Source organism: Sceloporus undulatus, chromosome 7, assembly GCF_019175285.1.
Source record: "Sceloporus undulatus isolate JIND9_A2432 ecotype Alabama chromosome 7, SceUnd_v1.1, whole genome shotgun sequence".
In the NCBI taxonomy this organism is placed as follows: Eukaryota; Metazoa; Chordata; class Lepidosauria; order Squamata; family Phrynosomatidae; genus Sceloporus; species Sceloporus undulatus.
The window spans coordinates 11985719-12008471 of record NC_056528.1 but is presented as its reverse complement, the minus strand read 5'-3'; the positions used below and the strand labels follow the sequence as shown (position 1 = coordinate 12008471).

At 45.4% G+C, this 22753-nt stretch overlaps 1 protein-coding gene across 4 annotated transcripts; it reads left to right on the top strand.

Annotated features, from left to right (window-relative positions):
* The first annotated feature begins 300 nt into the window (after positions 1-300).
* GLT6D1 (glycosyltransferase 6 domain containing 1) lies at positions 301-21341 on the top strand. Of its 4 annotated transcripts, none has more exons than XM_042477765.1 (8): positions 301-418; positions 9937-10028; positions 10584-10670; positions 11137-11169; positions 13663-13734; positions 14382-14441; positions 19356-19493; positions 20433-21341. In XM_042477765.1, exons 3-8 carry the CDS (start codon positions 10585-10587, stop codon positions 21124-21126), a joined length of 1083 nt encoding a protein of 360 aa, XP_042333699.1. In that variant the 5' UTR covers positions 301-418; positions 9937-10028; position 10584; the 3' UTR covers positions 21127-21341. The 4 variants fall into 4 exon arrangements, with proteins under 4 accessions (XP_042333699.1, XP_042333702.1, XP_042333703.1 ...); XM_042477768.1 differs by having other exon boundaries at positions 9937-10034; XM_042477766.1 differs by lacking the exon at positions 301-418 and adding an exon at positions 6561-6593.
* The last annotated feature ends 1412 nt before the right edge of the window (positions 21342-22753 follow it).

The following is a 22753-nucleotide window of genomic DNA, read 5'->3' as shown; positions in this document are numbered from 1 at the left end:
GCTTTCATACATTTTTGATATTTAAATATCCTTGTTCCCTTACCAAAGGCTGGAGCTTTAGGAAAGTTAAAATTTCCCCACAGAGAGAAGAGCAGATGGTGCAAAAATGGCGCACAGTTTGCTAGAGATGAATCAAGAAATGGCAGGAAAGCGTTTGACTCTGCGCTCGGCAGCAAAGCCAAAAAAGGAGAGAAGCAAGGAAAAAGGGAGAAGAAAGAAAGAAAGAAAGAAAGAAAGAAAGAAAGAAAGAAAGGCAATCCCTTAGGGCAGGGCTAAACTTGTAGGGCACATGCCCCACCCAGGTTTGGGAGAGCCTAGGACTGAACATTTCTCCCCAAACCATTCAGAGCTGCAATGCCTCCAAGGCTCAGAGAGGTTTCCCAAGACCTGCGGCTTCGGCGTCAGCCTCTCTGACAAGGTCAGTCCAGATGCTTTTATGCCTCTTTCTAAGATGTGAAAGCAATAGATTATCAGACAAGGGACGGGAGCTCTTTGTCGCATCCTTTTCCCATCCTTAAAGCGGGATTGGGAAAAGATTTTCATATGATGTCGCGCTTATCCCATCAGTGTCCCATCACTGAAGTGGAATTGTCCCGTCCTTGCCCTTCATTTTGTATTAACGCAAGAATGCAGTAATGCAATCCCATTTCACTGACAGTTTAATGACAGATCAGCTTGAATGTGTGAATGTCTTCTGAGCGATCGATCACTGTCACGGATGGGATAAGGACAGGATTCACTCCCGTCCGCCGTCTAATAATTTCCATTAGTTTGTGTTAAAGGGGATCAGGGGTATCTGGGAGAATTTCTCAATCTCTCCTTCACTCTCCTCTCTTCTCTTCAATGCCTCTCACCTGAGCCTTGAGAGACAGGCAGAGAACTGTTTTCGAGATTTCCCACCATTTCAAAAGCAGTTAAGCATATGGTAAACACAAGGACACACAAAGCAGAGCCCTTGGCCTTTGGATCCCTGCCTTGTATTGTTGTCATCGGATACACCCCCTTAAAAAGCCGGCCATAGAGGAGCAATAGTGGGATGGCACTGGGTTTGTGTGTCCAAGGGCTGCCACAGGAACTGCTCTTTGTTTGCTACCTTCCTGGCAGAGAGCTACACAAAGCGGGGACAACGTTAAGACAATTGCAATATTAAAACAATGCAAAACGCTTTTGGCTCAGAAACGCCTTTAGCAAAAGGAAGTCAATTGACGAGCGAAACTCATATCCCAGGCGCAAAGCCTGCCCTTGGGATTTGTGCGGCAGAGCAGCTGAGTCTGGGAGCCAAGGAGTCCCAGGTTCAAGTGTCTTTTAGAAAGGCATCGGTAAAAGTCGCTCCCTTGTCAGCTTAGACCCTCAATCACTCTGCAATATGTGTTTGTGGGAATGCCAACTTGTTCCATAAAGTGTTGGTAAGGATTCCTGAGATAACATTGGACGTTAGCAGACAAGGGAAATTGGAAGTATAATCCAATGGCAATCCCAATGCAATCATGGGGTTTCATGTTATTGTGTGATAGACTACCACGCGCAATTTCGGGCAATGGAAGTCAGTTCAAACGCAATTCGAATTCACACAAATTTGCTGAACTAGTGAATTCACGTGAATGCATTCTGGCCCCACTTTCTTTTCATTCGAAATTGAGAGAAATTCCTCCCGTATGATAAACTCCATACCCTCCAACTGCCCTGGTTTCACACCTGTTCTTCTGTGGTCCCACTTTTAATCTGCTTTTAAAATGTCCCAGTGTCTCTATCTTCTTCCCATTTCCCCTTTTTGTCCTCAGCTTCTGTCACTTGCAACAAACTGACCTCAAAGTGCAAAAGTTGTTTGCAAAACCCCCAGAATCCTGGCCTTCTCTGTCGGCTCAGGCAGAATCAAACCGATGTTGCCTCTCCCAGTTTCTGTGTTGCTCCTTCTTAATAATTACTTTTGCCATGTTGACTACGTTCTGGTGTCCTTTGGCCAAACGTGTCCCAGTTTTAACCTGTGAAATGTTGGAAAGTATGAGCCAAGATTGGGAAGGTCTCAAGATACGAACACATGAACGCTAAGCACTGCTGTCATTATCAGACGAGGCTTTTAATAGGCCTGATAAACCCATTAAGCAAAATAAACAGTGCATTTGGAAGAGATGGGTGGGGAATGGGTGGGTTCACCAAGCTTGAGAAGCCAAGCAAACTTTCTCATACTCTCCGGATTAAAAGGACACAGATCCTGTATTTGTTTCATCGAGGCATAACTAGGCGGTCTACTTATGGTGGCCGCAGGAATGAGAGACCTCCAAGAGACCCCTGAACTCAGGGTTGTGCAATCCTTTATGCCGATAACAAAGCCTTAAGAGAGGCATTTCATGGGGGAACTTACTTGTGCAAAAGCTTCAGGAGGGTCCAAGCTCCCATTTTAAAGGGACATTTTGAGGTTAATTTCCTGAAAACTTTGCAGAGCTCAGACACTGCTATGTCACTTCCAACAAGTCTGGTCAGGAGAACCAAAGAAACACATTGAGCAAAGACAGACTTTGGACAGCCGGATGGAAGAAAGAGCTTTCCAAATGCCCCATTCTGCTATTCTCATACCAACCCCTCCTTAGCTTCATAGCCTCCAACCGTCCCAATTTGGCAGGGACTGCCCCAATTGATCCTCTTATCATCCCACTTTTCCAGCTGCTTTTAAAATGTCCCAGTTCCTCTCTCCTCCTCTCACTTTATCTCCAACTTATTTCAACTGCTGCAAACTGAGTCCAAAGGGCAGAAATGGTTGGCACTCAAAAGCAGTAAGGCAAGAAGAAAGGGGCAGTGGGCTCAGGCAAAAGCCTCTCCTAAGTTGTGTTTTCTTCTTTGTGCATAACTTTTGATATCTGGACCACACTCTGATGTTGCTTGGCCACATATGTCACACATATATTTATGTGTGAATTATAGGAGGGCATGCCAACCGGAGGGAGCCAGTGTAATGTAATGGTTTGAGCGCTGGACTACGACTCCGGGGACCAGAGTTCGAATCCCTGCTTGGCCATAGGAACCTCCTGGGTGAGGCAACACTCTTTCAGCATGATAGGAAGGCAAAGGCAATCCCCTTCTGAATATATCTTGCTAAGAGACCACCATGATAGCTTTGCCTTAGGGTCGCCCTAAGTGAAGAACAACTTGGAGGCACAAAACAACAACCATTTCACCTGGCCTCTTCTTAAAACCCTCTAAGGAAGAGGATCCAGCATCCTCTCCTTTTCTTGTAATTTGAACCTTTGGGGTTTTTCAAAGTCCTGCTCCTCCAGAGCAAGAGAAAACAAGTTTGCTCCACTGTCGAATGTGACTACACCTTTCAAATATTTGAAGATGGCCGTCATTTTTGTCTCCAGGGTGGACGTTTCTCTGTATCTTCTGGGAAACTCTCTAGCTAATCATTAAAGGAAGAAAAAAGCCTGTGGACTTCTGAACTATTTTCGGTTCTGCTAAGTTTCTCGGTTCCTTTCAGCATCGCATTCTCAGCAGAGTGGTTTTGGCATTAAATAAGCAGAGCCTTGAGCACCGTTCCTTGGGAACCCAACCTCTTCAAAGACCAGAAATCTGTTGGAACTTCCTCCTGAGTAATTCATGCCCAGGAACACTTGAGGATTAACTGCATGAATGCTAACCAATTTACAGCAAAGCCTTACCACCGATCTTCCCAATAAACAGGCATCTCTCATTGTCGCCGTTGGTGAAAACAACAGCACTGACTCAGAAGGCATGTGCTCTATGAGGGTTTCAGGCCCTGGCTAGGAAAACCTAGCAGCCTCACTGTTTCCAGTATTGGGTCTTTAAAAAAGTCTCAAAGGATTTCTGACTCAAACCTGAAGAAATGTAATAAATGAACGTGAAACAAATTTATCTCCCATACGTGTTCCCCAAATTCAAAAGGCAACAGCAGTTCCCAACCAGAAGAGGACCATCACCAACATATTTGAATATCCAAGTTGTTAAATCCAGGATGTTAAGCCCTCAGAGCCCTGAACCAAGTTGGAGACCGTAAAATCCTGTCCTGTGCTTATGTTTAGTCAAGAAGTGATTCCCAGACTTTAGTCCTCCAGGTGTTTTGGACTTCAACTCCCAGAAGCCCCAGCCAGGAATTCAGGGAGCTGAAGTCCAAAACATCCACAGAACCAAAGTTGGGGAATCACTGCAATTCCCTTCGCACCAATGACTGCATTTATTTATTTTTGGTGGGTTGCAGCAGAATGCATTTCTAAGTGACTTGCATGATAAAAGTTTTGTCTGAGTCTCCTGGGAAGGCTGGGATTCTTCCTTTTTCTCTCCTGTAGTTTCACTTATCAAGCTGAAGGAGAAAGTGTTGCCTATTATGAGGACTCATTTGCTGCTTTCCCAGTTTTCCCAGTGGAAAATCTGAAGTACTGTTTCAAAAAAGGAAAGACTACCATCCCCACCCTTCCACCTGCTTTTCTGCAGGTTTACTCCCATGTCTTTTGCTTTACGGCTGGGCCATGCCTCATGTATGATGGGGCTTAACTATAAATGCTTTGCCCTCTTGAAATATTGGGCAGATCTGTGACCTCACAAGGGTCTGTCTGGTCCCATGGCATCATGAGGGATGCTCAACCACCTTGTTACACCCAGCAAATGAAGGGGGAATTCAACCCAAATAAAGGTAGGTAAGACCAAACCGGGAAAGGAAAGGAAACTGGACAGGGAAAGGCAGAAAGGTATGGAGTATGGCTTGGCTCAAAAAACTACAAAAGGTTGAGGCAATAAGGTTGCCTCTTTTTATCTCTGGTGGAATCACCAGGCTCTTGCAAAATCCTTGCCTGGCTGACTGACTTTTACAAGTTGTCATAACCCTTTGGTGTTTCCCCACTGTTTCGTTCGGGGTGTTTTCTGGTCAGAAATAACATAGTTAAGGAGCAGATACCCACAGGATGCTTTCTGCCTGGCAGGATTAGGATCCCACTTTCTGGGATGCCAGTCTCTGGCTAGTTCATCTTCATGTGCAAAACCTGATGAAATTCATGCGGTCACCATAAGTCCATTGGTGATTTTAAGGCATGTTGTTGTTGTTAGCTGCCCTTGAGTTGGTTCCGACTCATGGAGACTTTGTGGATGAGACATCTCCAAGAACCCCGATCATCCACTGCAGTCTTGCCCAGATCCTGCAAGCCCTTGCCCATAATCAAGTCTCTTCATCTGGTCTGTGGTCTTCCTGTCTTTCTTCTGCTCTCTACCTTTCCTAGCCTTATTGCTTTTTCTAGTGATCCATGCCTTCCCATTATGTGGCCAAAGTAGGATAGCCTCAGCTGGACCATCTTGGCTCAAAGGAGAGCTCTAGTCTGTTCAAGGACCCATTTGTTGGTCTTCTTGGCTGTCCATGGGATCATCCTAAGGGCTCTTCTCCAGCACCACATTTCGAATGAGTTGATTTTCTTTCGGTCCTTCACCGACCGGCCCTTGCATCCGCACAAACATACATTCCCAGAGTCCGAAACCACGAATGCCATCTCTGCATTGTCATTTGCATCCTCTGTACAATTTCATGAATGAGTCAGGGTTGACCGCGTGATAAAAAGTCTTATCCCAAAACATGCCACAGGAGCTCATCACACGGAATGGATCCCATGCGGAAACCTGCAAAAGTGGGTTGTTTTTCGCACAACATTCAGGGTTAACCCAAACGGAAATTAGAAATAGCCAGCAAAAGTTGTTCCGATGACATTTAGTCAACAAGAAATAATGCAACATTAATCCAAACACAAAGTCAACAAAACCTGTTCCTTTTTACTTCTCAAAAGTAAAAAGGACTGTGTTTTGTTGACTTTGCATTCGGATTAATGTCATGCTGTTTCTCATTGATGCCAACATAGGTGTTTTGCGGATTTTAAAACCCCACTTCTAGTTGGGATTTAACCAATTTGCCTCCAATTTGTGATAACGTCCATAGACCAAAACGTTTACGAACTCCAGGGAGAATAAAAATGTATTCCTTGCCTCCTGCCAAACGCTGGCTCCTGTCTTCCTCCCGCCCCAAAGACGCATCTCTCAAAGCCCTACTGACCACAGCCCTGTTTTTTTGGTCAGGAAGGAAAAGGCTCCACCTTCAAACTATGTTTTTCTCCCCCATCTCCATCGCCCAACAGAAACGTGATTCGCCAGTTCTTTGCGAGCACAAAAAACAAGGAAACGTGGCAAGCAAGCAACAGCGGCACATAAGAAAGAGAAATAAGAAACATTCTGGAGCCTTGCTCCTTTGCACCGACCGCGTCATGGCCATCCGTGCCACTGTTTTGCCTTTTTAAAAGCCGTCCTGCCTCTGATTTCACAGGGCTCTTGTTGGGACAGCTCAGGATGCCAGATCCAGAAGAATCCCTCTTAGAAACAACAAAACCGGGCTTAGTTTTGACAGAAAGGGCTGGAATGGTTTCCTTTCATGCAAGTCCAGCAGGGATCAGCAGATTATAAACTGTGCAGGTTACACACACACACACACACACACACACACACACAAACACACACACTATATCTATATATATATATATATATATATATATATATATCTCCTCTTCCCTCCTGTTTGCAAGTTCAGAGGACTCGCAACATCTGGCCGTAAGGTACGTATATGCTTGAGCTACTAAACTTCATGTGCTTTGTAGCAAAATGTTGTACAATATATAATCTGTGTGTGTCTTTCTCTTTTACACACACACACACACACATGTGCACATTTCTCTGTGTTCCTGTTAATTGTTTCATTGCTCCCTCTTCTCACTCTGCCCTTTCAGTTTTTAGCCACACAATGCAATAGTGTTTATCCCTTATGTTTATCCGTTTATTTTATTACTTCTGGCCTATTTCTTCCCCCTTCTTTAATGCAAAGGTGTTTCCCTGTTGTTTTTAAAAACAGCCTGCTTCTTTGCTAATGTGAATGCTTCTGTTTTGTGGCTGTTGTGAATGGATTTGAGGAAGGGGTCAATTTCCTTAATATGGAAAGCCATCAGAAAAGGTGAAAAGGCTGCTCTAGACACAAGGTGCATGATTCTCTCCCAGAGACTGCAGTCTGGAAAACCGGGAAAGTGCCCAACTCTTGTTCTGGTCGTCTGTCTCCCTCCCAAGGAGTTCAGACCCAGTGGCTTTTAGGCTCAGGACAGCCCTGCAAGGTAGGCTTACTTGACAGCTAGCACCTTGTTCCACCAGACTTGTGGGTTTTGCAGCCGAGGAGGAATTTCTTTGTTTCCCACCATCCTAAAACAATGGCTATGTTATTGCTTTCTTCTGGCCTGCGGCAAAAGTGCTTCTGACTTATTAGTCTGTTCAAACAGAACTGAACAGCCCCAGTCATTTGGGATGCTAGATAATATAAACACACACCCTGCCAACACACACACTTGCTGCAAGCTGCACATGGACGGTGGAGACCTAGCTGTGTTAGTCTCTATCGGCATACAAAGGGATCTTGTAGCAATCCTGGGACCAGCCTTGTTCACAGCAATAGCAATAGGAAGTACATTTCTATACTGCTTACTGGTGTACTAAGCAGTTTACAAAGGTGTATGATGGACTTGTGTGTGTGTGTGTGTATCATGAAGTGTAACACTAGTCTGCGTGATCAGTTCCCTTCCTATTTAGGTCTTTCTTAAGGTTGCCATAGGAAAGTGTGCGCTCTGTCTGTTGTCTTTCCTATTGTCAGGATCATACACACCAAGCAGGCGAAAGGCTCAGCTCCTGCCACCATTCCTTCCTTTGGGACGGGATGGAAAGGAAAGCGGATGACGTTCTGCTTCCTTTGCCATTTTCTCTTTGCAAACGGTATTTTCATTGCAACACACTTTGCCCACCGTATCTAATCCCCCGCTCAGCGTCTTCCTTTTCCTATCAGTCAGCTTAAGAAACAACAGTAAAACACTAAAGACACTCCTGCAACTGACCCACTCACCAGTTTGTTTCCCAGCTCGGTTCAAAGGCCAGGGTTTGACATTTTTCAAAGACAGCAAAGATATCCAGGACCAAAGAAGTATCATAAGACTCATCACAGACTTGTGTGCAATGAACCTGTTGGGCATTTTGGAGCTTTTGCTCTGGGTGCTTTTCCAACCCCAACTTGACCAGAAACACACCAGCGGACTCTGTGGATGGTATCTTTTCTCTGGCGGCATCAAAACGCCAAATGGATTTGAACACTGGCCTCCCAGAGTCCTAGTCCAACAGTGGCATCACTTTGGGGGGGGGGGTCACGGTGCAGACTGCACCAGAGAGACCCCAGAAGAGGGGTGACACTCAGTTGCACCATCCCCACGCATGCTCCCCATCATCAGGAAAAGGATGGGGCAGCATGGGGTGGGAGCACATGCTGACCCTGGAACCCTTGCCCCTCACCCTGGGTGACCCCAGGTGTGGAGATGGCACCAAGTCCCACACAGCTCCACTATGCCTAGCCCAGGGACAGATGAAGGGCCCTCCTTCCATTCCAAGGGCCATGGTCCTGGTCTCAGGGGGAAAGAAGATCCAGGCACAGCTCTATCGTGCCTAGCATAAAGGAAGATGAAGGGTTCTCCCTCCATTCCAAGGGCCACTGTCTTGGCCTCAGAGGGAGAGAAGGGGCAGGCACAGCTCCATCATGCCTAGCATTGAGGAAGATGAAAGACCCTTCCTCCATTCCAACTCCCATCATCCTGGCCTCGGAGGGAGAGAAGAAGAGATGGACACAGCTCCGCCATGCCTAGCCCAGGGACAGATGAAGAACCCTTCCTCCATTCCAACTGCCACTGTCTTGGCCTCAGAGGAAGAGAAGAACCGGTGGTATCTGCTGGGCCTGGTCCCCTTTCCCTCCTCCTTTTGTGCCATGTCTCCTTTAGATTGTAAGCCTGAGGTCAGGGAACTGTCTCATTCACAATCTGTAAGCTGCTCTAGAGGAAGAGCGGGGTACAAATACTCCAAATGAATGAATGAGTGAATGAATGAACACTCATCATGCTGGCTTCTAAGGTGGGATGGGGTGTAGCTTTTCAGGGTCCAAAACACACTGCAGAAATAATCCAATTTGAGACCGCTTTAACTGCCCAGGCTCAATGCTAGGGAATCCTAGGAACTGTAGTTATATGAGACATTTAGCCTTCTTTGTCAGAGTGCTCTGGTGCCACAATAAACTACAATTCCCAGCATTCCCTAGCACTGAGTCAGGGGCACTTAAAGTGGCCTCAAACTGGATTATTTCTGCCGTGTGTTAGAGACCCAAAGTTTAACAAGTTTTTGTCCGTGATACCCAAAATACGTCTTTTTACCTTTTGCATGCATGTAAAAGAAGGGCATGCACCAGCATCCAATGCATCTTCACTTGACTTCTGAGCGGAGATTTGCTTGTAGCCATTCCTTGAAGGCTGGAGCTTAAAAACAAAATGGACCCGGCTTGCTTTTGGGATGCAGGCTTCTTTCTTTTTTTACAAAAGCAACATGCATCAGCTGCTGATGGGACTTGCAGTTCTTTTTGTGGGCCATAATTGCAGGTCTAGAAGAGGGAGTCCAACCCTTTCCTTATAAGCCCTTCTTCCATCCTCACTGCTGCACTTTGCATCCCTCGCCATTAAAAACAAACCCTGCCTTTCAAGGGGAAGGATGCGTTTAAGGCCATGGGCCTCAATGAAACAGATGCAGGTGTGTAAGAAACAGGCCAACTCCAGTCACACAAACCTCTCACTCCCCAGTTTTCTCCTCCACCAGTTCATCCTCTTAACTACTACTAAGTAACTCAGTTTCTTAATAACCAAGCAGTACAATGTTCATGTTACTTTTGAAGAATGAGAAAGGAAAGATGGCTTTAAAGAGGAGGGGGGAAAACACAAACCCTGCAACTAGCTACTTTTGCTTAAGTCCTCAGAATAACTTGTTACCTATCATTAACTCATTACTTTGAAAAAAACAACATTCTGAGCAGGGCTCACCCATTTTATTCCTTTTCAGAAGAAGAAAAGAGGACCGTTGTCACTTGAACCTACAGCCCAAGCCCTTGATGTTGGCCACGCAGGGGACAAAAGCTAAGCAACGGAAGAGAGGTAAACGTAAGCAGTTTTAAACATGACAAGAACAAGGACTTTGAATGTCCTTTTCTCAATGATTCTCCGAGGTGCGATGGGATTCCTTGGTGTCTTTTGTTATGCTGAAAAAGGCTGGCAGAGGGATGTCTTTGGGCACCTATAGCTGAATACTTCCCCCATGAAGTCTATTTTCCTTATCAGAAGTGAACCTTTTTTTCTGGAGAGGGGAATCCAAAGCAAAGTGCGGATCTTACATTATTCACACAATTCTCTTTCCCTCCTTAACACAACTATTAATACAAATCCAGGTTGTGAATGGCAAGCATGGCAAATGCTATCAGTTTTTGTGCTAACTGGAAATAAAAATAACCCCCAGTTCCAAGGTTTGTTGGCTGGCACTGGGAACCGGTTCTGGAGCTGGGCAAGCTTAGCCATTGAGCTGAGATGATCCCATTCAGGATACCTCCACGTTATTGCCTTCATCTCAGCTGGGTATTCATTGCTGTTATTAGCATCTCTTCTATTGGCTTTGAATTGATTTTCCCCTCCCGCTTTCTTGTCTGTTCTGCAAAGGATGACCTTCTCCCGCGAAAAGACGGTTCTGTTATGGATCTCCTTCCTTGTGCTCTTATCGCTGGCCCTTTTTGTGTATTTGGACAGGTAAGGAGAGGGTCTTTGGTGTTTTGTGGTCGTTTCCCCTTCCAAGGACATGCGCAGGCTCCCCAAATCACTCTTCAAAATGGGGCTGAGAATTGGGTGGCTTTCATGGGATATTCCCCCTTTACATTTCCATGTGATAAAGTCTTATGTTCGTCTCTCTCTGTTCCAAAGCGTATTCTTTCATGGAAGCTTCCTGTATTCCTTATTTCTTTTTTCTTTATTTTAAAATAATAAAATATAATATAAAATAATATAAAAAAGTAACTTTCCAAGCTCAGGTGGAGATGCATTAACATCACAACCACTTTTGCGCATGAAAGCATGGATTTGCTCAGTGTTTTTTTTTGGGGGGGGGGGTTACAATATATCCTCCCAGTCTGTGTGTCACAGTCCAGTCATGATACTTACAGCTTAGGTTTGGATGTTATGCAATCCATTCGTTTTCCTTTCCTTTCTGTTTTGACAGGGATGGCACATTGATGTGGATGTACAACAGCAGGTAAATGGCAGGCCTTACTTTTGCTCGCTTGCTTTGAATGTGCAAAAGGTCTCTCTCATGAGGATCTGCTCCAACTGGGAGCAAGTGGCTCTTGGATAGGAAAGTAAAATTTTACAAGCTCTGCTTTCAAGATGCCAAGGGGCTTTAAACTGAAATGGCATGATATATTGTACTGATTTAATTCGGTTTTAATGTACTATTTGTGCATGTTTTCAATTGCATTGTCTTTAATGTTGTAAGCGACTCTGAGTCCCAGTCCTGGGAGAAGGGCAGGATATTATTATTATTATTATTATTATTATTATTATTATTATTATTACTACACTCTCTTGAGTTATGGCACTAATTCACACACATAGAGCTATGTTAGGGTTAATTATTATTATTATTATTAAGCTTTATTTATCGAGGGCTGTAAATTTACACAGCGCTTTACTTACAATTGTTGCTGTTGTGCGCCTTCAAGCCATTTCTGACTTACAGCAAACCTTCAGGTGAATCTATTGCTATCTACTACTACTACTACTACTCCAGGTACTTTTCCAACTCACCTTTCCCCTAAACTTTGTGTCTGCTTCATTGCCAAGAAACGCACGCAGCCTGTGTGGATCTGCATGGGCGTTTGTTTTGTCCTATTGAGAGAATACCAAGGGTGGCCTGAGTCTGACATTAGCCACAAGAATCCAGCAAACTTGCCCATGAGTCATAATAAGCACAGCATGACTTGAGATTTTATATTCATTAAACACGTTCAGCTGACAATGGGTCACAAAAGACATAAAGACAGCAGTTGCTCATCCTCTCCATGTGCAAACCTAGCTTAGCATTGCGTTCTTCCTCTCCCTGTAACTCACTGTTTTAGGAAGGAGTTGCAACATCAGATCAGACACAACACAAAGCCTCTTTTTCCCTGGTTTCTCTCCATGTCCCTCTCTCTTTTCCCCAGGTTTCTCTCTTTAATAAACAACAGCCATGCTAGTCTTTAGGAAAAATTGCTTTTTGGGTTGGCAGTTGCGAGTTATTGATTTATATCTTGCCTTTCGCTAAACAAGGTGTCAGTCAACAAGACTAAAGCAAAGTGCAGTTTTGGAAGGATAGATAGATAGATATAGGCTAAAAGAAGAAGTGCTACAAAGTTGTGTTGAAACATTTAGCAAAAAATTGGAAGAAAACAGAAGTACCCTCAGAAGAGGATTGGATTTGGAAACCTTTAGCTATGATGAGTATGGATACACTGACTGCCAGACTGAAAAGACAAAATACATAACAAGTAGAGCAAGACTGAGCCCTGATATTGTTGTATTGTAAAAGGAAAGGGTTAAGCCTATAGAGACACTAGATAATATGGACTGAGATAGAATGATCAAATAAATTAAGCTTGAAGTTTTAATTCTCAGGGGGACTGAAAAATATTGCAGCTGTATTGAAGACATTAGGGTTTAAGTGATAAAGGTTTGTACAAACTGGATGAACTGCGGGGAGTCAAATTGCAAATACGTATATTTAAAACTATGTTTTAAGAATATTTGGAACGATATAATGTTGGAGATTGTTATCTAAGGTCAAAATAAATTTTAAAAATTGGTACCCATGGAGTATTTAATAAGACTTGGACAGCCATGGATTTTGGTATCCATGAAGGGCCCTGGAACCAAACCCCAGCAGATACCAAGGACCCTCAGTAAAATAAAATGGGGCTCTTGGAGGGGGGACAGGGATGACTGACAGCTGTCACCACCTGAGAGGAGACTCCCACTCACTGCGCCGACTGTTGTGACATCAGTTGGGCAGCGTCTGTCTGTGAGGTTTAAATATACCTCCTTGTGTGGGAATCTAATGAGTACATTCCCCTTCCGCCTTGGCTGGGCCGAGGGGGCCTTAAGGCAGAGTAGGGTGGCCACAGGGACAGATTTTGGGAGTCATGGAAGGGCAGCCGGTTGCTAATTGGTATTCTCTCCTTGCTGTTATGACGGTTTTCCTACTGCCAGGGATAAGGGGAGAGGTGGGGGGTTATTTTGGGGGGGGGGGTTGTGTGCATGTGTTTTGTTTTTGCCCATCTGGAACAAGGATGTTGAGAGAACTTCTCTGGAATGCAATTTCAGGGGGTTGAAAGGCAAGCCTCCATTCTTGGCGCACATAGTTTGGCCAACTAGCCCTAAGTAATCTACTCAAAAGTGTGATGTGTTGGTCCATGAACATCACACAGTGAGTTTCCAGGAAAGAAAGAGACAGCTGTGGCCAATGGACACATATGTGACACTAGATTGGGGGGGAAATGGGCAGGTCCCCCACATTTTGAGAAGAATTGGTCTAACCTTTCTCCACAGACTATTAGCTAAGTTCCTTTTTCAGCTGGGATTCCCATGATTGATTCTGAAACTGCTGCATGCAAAGCAGAATCCTATTCCTGGCATAACTCATGTTTAACCAATCATTTCCATGTCCTTTTAAACATATATGTATATATATATATATCTTCACTGTTTCTTGCAGGCACCTAAAGTTCATCCAGTTAAAAAACGAAACGGAGCAGTGGCTGGCCATCCCCAACTGGTTTGAACCAAGGTAGTAAGAAGAAGGCATACAGTTTAAACCCAAGCAAAAATAAAACTGAAAAGCCCAAGCCCAAGCAGGCTGGCCAGGCCTGTGAGTACAAAGGAGGTAAAAGGAAGGCCAGGCTGCATATACATCCAAGTACAGCAAGCAAACAAATACAATTTGATAACTACTCTGCACATGCTCAGAGGCACCCTTATCATTTCTGCCGCTCCAGGGCTCATCCCTAGAAATTAAAATCGATTCAGGAGGAGATAAGGTCCAAAATAAAATGAGGACATTAATAAAGACGCTGTATAGAAGAGTGAAGGGCGAGAAAACCATTTTGCTCCTAGGAGGTGAAAGTTTCTGCCCAAAGTGGCTGGGATACCCAACAACTTAATTCGGGTGTAAATCCACTTGCAAAGACGTCATTCCCAAGCAGTGATGCCAGTTGTAGTTTTCAAATGGTTTCTACTACAGCTGCATTTTAGTATTACATTCATCTTTGTGAGAGCCACGGTGAATACCAGGATGTTAAATAGCTAAGCAGTCAAAGATTAATGCCACTCCATCCAACTGTGGAAAGGCAGCAAGTGCACAGACAGGTCCTGATGTTTAGAAGCAACCTTTCCCAGCAAGTGGGATCTCAGTTTCTTGTCATTGCTTTATTACAGGCACAAATACGCCAATAAAGAACCAAAGGGGCTGCGGCTGACTGCCTGGTTTGAGCCACGGTAAGAAAGAGCATTTTGGATTTTCTCTAGTCTTGCTCAGTGGTTTCCGAACATTGGTCCTCCAGGTGTTTTGGACTTCATTTCCCAGAAGCCCTCGTCAGCAGCCAGGTATCCTTGGAGCTGGAGTCCAAAACATCTGGAGGACCAAAGTTGGGGAGTCTTTGCTATTTGGTTCCATGGAGAGGTTTAAAGAGTTACTAACTAGTTCACTGACTAAAGTAAACAGTAACTATAGTTTTTTGTGGGCTTTTAGGGCTATGTGTTCTGGAAGAGGTTATTCCTGACGTTTTGCCAGCATCTATGGCTGCTGAAACGTCAGAAACAAACTCTTCTGGAACATGGCCACATCACCCGAAAACCCCACAAAACTCTATGGATGCCAGCCAGGAAAGCCTTTGATTTCACATAAACAGTAACTATTCTTTAACCTTCTTTCTGGTTACTAACGCTTCCTCCTTGCTATGCATACTTGATTAGCTCAGATCTATGCTGAGTTGGAGCTTGAGGAAGTTCAACCCTGCCGAAAAGGAAAAGCCCATGAGGCACGCGAAGGCAGACGTTTTGTGTCATCTTGAAACTCCAGAACAGTTTCCCCATGGGACGCTTGTTCATTGAGATTGCAACACCAAGGGCCCTTGCTTAAGCCTTTCTACAAACAGACATCTTCCCCTATAGATACCAGATGTTTTTGCATTATTGCAATACCTGGCCAAGAGGAACTCCTGGGTTTAACAATCAGGGGAAAAACCATGTCTGGCAGATGTTGACCACAGAGTTGCACTGGAGGACCTAGATATTCCTAGAGAAGTGTCCTCTCCGGTAAAACCATCATGTTTTTGTTATTTGCGGTTTTTCCATATTCATGGGGTCCTGTGCCCCGAACCCCAGCGCATGCGGAGGACGAGTGCACCTTTAAAGAGCAAAGACCATGCACCAAACTCAAGACAACCTGCATACAGGGGTTTCAAAGTGTGCTTTCTCATAGGCGCTTGGAGTGAGCAGGTTTTCAGGGAAATCTGGGAACGAGCCCAGTTTTAGAACCTTTTTATCCAGGGTTTGGATATGTGTGTCTATAAGAGAGTTAGGTTTTGCTGGAACTCACAGAGGCTGAATATAGCCGGCTAAAATTAAATCCAGGCAAGAGTAGCTGGAAATGTGTCTTTGTGTGTTTGTGTGTTTAAAAAATCTTGCAGATGTTTTCAGAACATCTGGTTCCACTTAGCGTTCTGTCAGGCAAACGTTCTGCGCTTCCTGACACTCCCCAGCGAAAATGTTCTAACACGCTTTTGGGGCTGCAGAGTCCCAAGTCTCGATGCGGCAAACAATTCCTAGGTGTGGGCCAGACTAAATTCCTGAACGGACACACACCCCACACACCCTTGTAAGGGCTGGAGAGCAAAAACACCCATGTTTACAGGAGACACCAGGGACCCCAACTGACCTGGTCGCCACACCATTTTGGCTCCTGAACATTCTTAAATCCCAATCAGACGTGTGGCTGCGTCTCCTTGTTGTGGAAGTAAATGGTAGGAGAGCACTCCTTTCAGCATTCAGAAAGTGGGTTCTCCATTAAATATCTTAGGAAAGAGTCTTCTTACCTGAAATCCTGGAAAGCTGTTGCAACAGTGTTGGGCTGCCATCTAGTTTTAACTAATGGATCCACTCAGCTGCGCCATGGATTGGTGACCTGGCCTGAAAGTACAAAGACGCATCGCTAAATACCAAAGTCAGGACCATCCAAGCCATTGAATTTCCAGTTTCTATGTCTGGTAGTGAAAGCTGGACAGCGAAGAAAGCAGGCAGGAGAAAAATCAACATTTGAAGCCTGTTGCCTGGAAAACAGTTCTGCAGAGACAGTGAGATGCCAAAAAGGCACATTCAATGGGTCTTAGAGCAAAGCAAGACTGAACTCTCCCTAGAAGCCAAAGATGAGTAAACTGAGGCTGTTGTGCTTGAGACAATGTGGTTCGCTGGAAAAAGTAAGGCTTGGTAAGGTGGAAGGCAGTTGGAAAAGAGGATTTAGTCATTTTGTTTCATTTCATTTTGTATCCCACCTTTCTCACAGTTATTGGTTCAGAGAAGGAAGACACATCTGCCCTAAGGTTGCAAGACCAGAGCAGGGTTAGGTTTAGGGTTAGGACTCTTGGAGGCCTGTCATGCAAAGGGTCACCATAAGTCAAAGTTTTATGGCAAATAACAACAAGTGATATGAGAGTGTCTGGAGCAGAGCCATAAGAAAGTTGACTGAAGGACCGTATCTCCCTAGAGCTTTGCAGGAGGGCCCACCACCTTCAAAGGCACATCTGGTGGAAACATAGGAGAGGACCTTTTTGGAAGCATCTTCTAAGCTTGGAGCTTCTTGCCTGAAACCCCAAAGAATTCTTGCTTCTGCTGTTCATCAGAGAAGACAATCTGGGCTGAGCTAAAGCAGCATTCTCTATTATTTGTGTGATCAATGCACTCAGTGACTCCTAAACTGGTCTTCCAGATGTTTGGGACGTCGGCTCCCAGAATCTCTGGGCCAAGATGGCTGAGGCTTTGGAGAGCTGATGTTCAAAACATCTGGAAAACCAGAGATTGGGAATCACTGCTTTAGATGAAGGGCGAGCAACTTTGGCAGAAAGGAAGCAGTTTAAGCCTCTCAGGTAGTTTGCACAATTGCACCAGATTGCCCTTGGCCTAAAATCTTCAGCAAATCCAAAATAAACTAGAAGTAGCCAAATGACCATGTAAAGGATGAGGGTTAGGTCTCGACATGGGGACAGTATATAAAGCGACTGCTCCTGGAAGCCTCCAAGAACTGAAAACTTATTTTTAATGAGGCTTTGTTTTAGGGCATGTGGCACTAAGAAAGCCATTTCTTTCCTTCCTTTTCCTGCTTCTCCCTTCACCATAAATCTCTGGCCTTCTAAAATTGTACAAGAAACACAGCAGGGAAACAACTCATGCTGTTGGCTGTCCTTGGGAACTGGCTCAGATTGAAGCCTCTTCTGAGGAAAGCAAGCGTAACCCCAGTATTTGTGGGAAGTGTCAAAGCAGGCAGCAGCCTAGTGAGGGAAACGGGAAAGATTCCCATGGCAAGGGATTTATGTCCTGGCATAAGGTTTGTTAAAAATACATAAAGGCATCATGTTTGTTGCAATGAATATAGAAGTCTGAATGTTAATGCAGTTTGTCCAAACCATACTCTTTCAAAGTGGCAGGTTAAAAATAGCAGGTACAATGGTACACTTTTAAAATTAGCAAATAAAACCTGAACCGGGCGCATTAAAAACAAGGCAGGGCATTTAAGGGAGTCATAGGTTTAGCAGGGAGCCATAATGAACCTGTGCACAAGCGCTCTCTCTCTTTCCCCAAAGGCAGGGACATCTAGATAAAGTGCCACTCCTAAATAGTTATCTCCCGCCTCCCGCTGATAGGAATAAACCTTATTTATCCTTGGCAAATCCTAGCCCTGCCAACCCAGGAGCATGGTGCCACCATCTTGCAAGTGAGATTAGGAGCAAAAGGTGGGGAAGGTTAAGACCAGTCCCCAGGCCCTGCTGGGCACAGAGGGGCCGTCTGCCGTTGGCTTTAGCCCTGGAGTGAGGCAGGAGGGCATGGCACACCTTGGCCCTAGGCTACCAAGGGTTCCTATAGCAAGTCCAGCAAGTCCTTCCCATCCAGAGGGGATGTAGCCTTGAGCCCTGAAGCCCTAAGTTAGGTCTCCTCCTCAGGAGCAGAGCCAGGGCTGGAGAAGGAAGCCTGAATTTCTGCCTCCAAGCCAGAACTTGGAAACATTTCTTTTGGAGGACTTCACCTCATACCCAGCAGCAGCAGCGCCACACTCCCTGGGCGGCCATTTAAAGGCCGCAGCACTGTCCTCTCAAGCAGTGGACGCTGGTTGGGGTCAGTGCCTTTTCTTTGGGGTCCGCTTTGGAGAAAGGGAAGGTGGGTGCCCCTCCTGCACTGAGTGACGCCATTGCTTGCACCCTTTCTCAAACTGGCGCCGTCCAGATAAATTGGGCCACAACTTTCTTCATGCTGGCCACTGGCTGTAGCAATGGGCAGCTACTGTAAATGCTGGTTTTGATGGAGGCTTTGCAGACTCTAGGTTTTTGTGGGGTTTTCAGGTTCTGGAAGAGTTTCTTCCTGATGTTTCGCCAGCATCTGTGGCTGGCATCTTCAGAGAATGCTGGCATGCAAGAGAGTGGGATACACACACACACACACACACACACACACACACACACACACTGTTGGTTGCTGGGAAACATCAGGAATAAGCTCTTCTAGAACATGGCCTCATAGCCCAAAACCCCCCACAAAAACCTATGGATGCCGGCCATGAAAGCCTTGACTTTGCTTTGCAGACTCCGTTGGCACCATCTGCTGGGCACAGGGAGAAAGGCATGCCCCCAGAAGGGACTTCTTGGATCCTTTATGAACTTATGACATTTAAAGTCTTGGGATAAAGGGCTTGAGTTCTCTCCCTTTCTGTCCTTCCAGCAGTCATGAGGAGTAGATCGAAAAAGGGCTTTTAATGAGCTTCACAACCAAAGAGGGGGTTGAAACTCAGGTCCCCCAGTCTTTAGGTTGGTAATCCCCAAACTCTGGTCCTCCAGGTATTCTGGACTTCAGATCTCATAATCACAGAGCATTGCCCAAGATGGCTGAGGCTTCTGGGACACAAAATCCCAAACACCTGAGTTTGGGAATTGCTGCTTTAGGTTAACCTTTGAATGGTTAGAAGTGTTTGTGTTGTTGTCTTCTTGGTGCATGGAAGAGCTTGCACCAAGGCTTTTGGAAGTGTTTAGAGCCGCTTAGTCTTCTGCCATTGATTGTGGGCCCTGGAGAAGGAGAGGAGTTAGACTTGCAATGGGATTTTCACAGTCTTTGCCCTCGTCTTTCCCTACCCTTCTTCTTTCCTTGCAGTGCAGAAAGAAAGAATCCCACCCTGACCTCTTGGTTAGCCCCCATCATTTGGGATAAAACCTTCAAGAAACCAGCCTTGGAGAATTACTACAAGAAGCACCCAATCACCGTTGGCTTGACCGTCTTTGCCATCGGGAAGTAAGTTCTGCTCAGAGGAGTCAGCACTGGTTCAAGGGCTATAAAGATGCCTTAGACCACGGCTTTAGCCACAAACCTCAGGGACGGTGCCACAACAAACGACAAATCCCAGGATTCCATAGGAGGATGCAGCCATGGCAGTTGAAGCGATGTCAAACTGCATTATTTCTGCAGTGGAGATTCAGACAGATTTCAGATCTCTCCCAACGATTTTAGAGCTCAAATAGGATTGTATTGGTCAGTGGTTCCCAAAATTTGGTCTTCCCAGATGTTTTGGACTTCAGATGTTTTGGCTGTTGGCCAAACTGGCTGGGGATTCTGGGAGTTGAAGTTCAAAACGCCTGGGGGACCAAAGTTTGGGAAGCACTCATGTAGGGAGATAAGAATCCATCAAATGGCTTGGATGTGCACTGTATTGCAGTGTTTAAAAGGAATTTTCCATACACAAAGGATATGCAATTTGTATTGGCATCCTCACATACCCATGGTGCATATATATATATATATATATATATATATATATATATATGTCTATGCCTGGCTTCCACGCCACCAAATGCATCTGAGGAAGTAGACTTAAGTTTAGGAAAGCTCATGCTGCCAATTTCTTTCTTTCAGGCCCCATACAGACAGGCCAAAATAAAGCTGCTTTGGGTCACTTTGGAGGTATGCTGTTTAAATGGTGCACGCGTACTAAGAGTCCAGAAGCTGCGCCAAAGCCATGACCCAGTCCTAAGGATTTGGCCTGTCTGTATGGGGCCTCAGTTAGTCTGAAAGGTGCTGCTACAAGGTCTCTGTACATGCTTTCCCCAACTCTGTGCACCAAGAAGAGTTGGAACCCATTGCCTTGCCCAAAATGGTGTCTAATCCTCCCAGGTAAGGAGAGGATCCTATCATGGAAAGCACTCATGTGTCTCTTTCTCATCCCCGCTTCCCAAGGTACCTGGACAAATACTTGAACAACTTCTTGAGCTCTGCCGACATCTTCTTCATGGCCGGCCACAAGGTGGTCTTCTACATCATGGTGGACAACCCTGCCAAAGTGCCTGCAGTCGAGCTGGGGCCCCTGCGGACCATGAAGGTCTTCCAGATCAGCCGGCAACGCCGGTGGCAGGACATCAGCATGATACGGATGAAGGTCATCGCGGACCTGATCGAGAGCCACATCCGCCATGAGGTGGACTTCCTTTTCTGCATGGACGTGGACCAGATCTTTGAGGACGACTACGGCGTGGAGGCGCTGGACGAGTCGGTGGCCCAGCTCCACGCCTGGTTTTACAAGAAGGAGAAGGAGTCGTTCACTTACGAGAGGAACCCTGAGTCGGCCGCCTACATCCCCTATGGGGAAGGGGACTACTATTACCACGGGGCTGTGTTCGGGGGGACCCCCATGCGCGTCCTGAACCTCACCAGGGAATGCTACGAAGGCATCCGGAGAGACAAGAGGCAGAACTATGAGGCCGTGTGGCACGATGAAAGCCACCTGAACAAGTACTACCTGCTCAACAAACCCACCAAGTTGTTATCCCCGGAGTACTGCTGGGATTATAAAATCGGCATCCCCGAGGAAATCCGGTCGGTCAAGCTGGCCTGGTCACCCAAAGAGTACGAAGAGGTCAGGGATTATGACTGACTTGTCGGTTTTTGTGCGGCGAAGAGCAGCGGAGGCCGTTCCTCTCTGCCACAGTTTGCATGGAATTAAAAGAGGAGTTTCTTGCCCAAAATGATTCAGTTTCAGTAAACTGTGGAATGGTGTCCCATCCTTTCTCTCAAACTGTGAAGGCTTCTCTTCTAAGCCTGGAAGGACTAGATAGGAATGGCAGGACGGCCGTACCTGAAAAGGACCTCTGGGCCTTTGGTGTCGGTGTGGACAGTTGTGGTTGTTTGCTGCTCTCAGGAAACCGTGTCGGACGGAGCGTTTGGGGTGCAAAATGGTGCAAAGCCAGGTGTCCATTCTGGTCCCTTTTATGGTAGCATGGCAAAATTGGTGTGGCCCACAGTAGCCCCAAATGGCCTCGGCCTCCATCCTAACCTCTCTAAAAGGGAAGACGTAAAAGAAAAGAGAGGAGAAATTAAATTCCAAAAACAATGGGACTGAACTGGAAACAACGCAACACACCTCTCCATCACAATTTCATTGCATGTCTCTCAATCTCGCCTGCATGCTTGGTTCACACCAGGATGCAAAACTCTCCAAAAGGTTTGCACAAACATTTGTATTTGGGTGCACCCTTTTCTTCATGTATGTACTTTCTGCACTGATTCCCCCCCCCTCTTATTAATGTGTACACTTTTTTGTAGACATTTTTACACAACTTTCCTCCTCTGACCCTTTTGTGGGCAACAGGCCTCATGGCAAACCCAAAGACTTCTCTTTTCCTCTGCAGTCCCCCCTCAAAATGGTAACAAGAAGTGATATAATTTCTCATCCCATTGCCATTTTGCAGAGGAAAAAATGGAAGTATGTGGCGATTGTATAAGGTTCTCGGGGGTGAAGTGGGGGTATTTGTGAGGTTTCCCTCCCAAACACACACACACATATTTGGGGTGCTTTCTGTGTGACTTTTGAGACAAGAATTGCACTGGTGTTTTTGTTGTTCATGGGAGGCTGTGCCCACACTAGGCTCACCCCGGACTAAAGTCTTGTTTGTGCACATTTGTCAGAGACACCCTTTTTAAAAGTAGTGTGCATTTATCTGTGTATAATGTGAAAAGTAAAATCATTATTTAAAAAAGAAATCTGCAATGTGTAGTTTCCTCTGAACAACAAGGACCCAATGGTTACTTGCTAATGGCTTTACGGATCACAAATGTGGACACGCACACATATACACACATATATGTATGTGGGTAGCTGTATTTGTGTGTGTGCGTGCAAATATATATATATATATGCAAATGTGTGTGTGTATTTGCATGTATATATTTGCATATATATATATATATATATATATATATATATATATATATATATAGCAAGTGACAGTACGATATGAAGGGGAAGATTGCAAAGTACTAAATGCTGGGGAGGGAAACCCAACATGGGGCTAGCTTTCTTCATCCAAGGTCTTTCTTGCAAGCTTTCGTGTGGGAAGACCACCATTAAAAAAGCGAGATATGATTATATTCTCGAAGGGCGCAGGGCTGGCAGTCTCAGGTCTTGCAGCAGAGGAATATGCAAAGCACTGCAGCAAGGCTTTGTGGCGAGATAAAATAATAAAGTGAGGTCAGTCCCCTGGAAAAACACAACCGAAGATCGC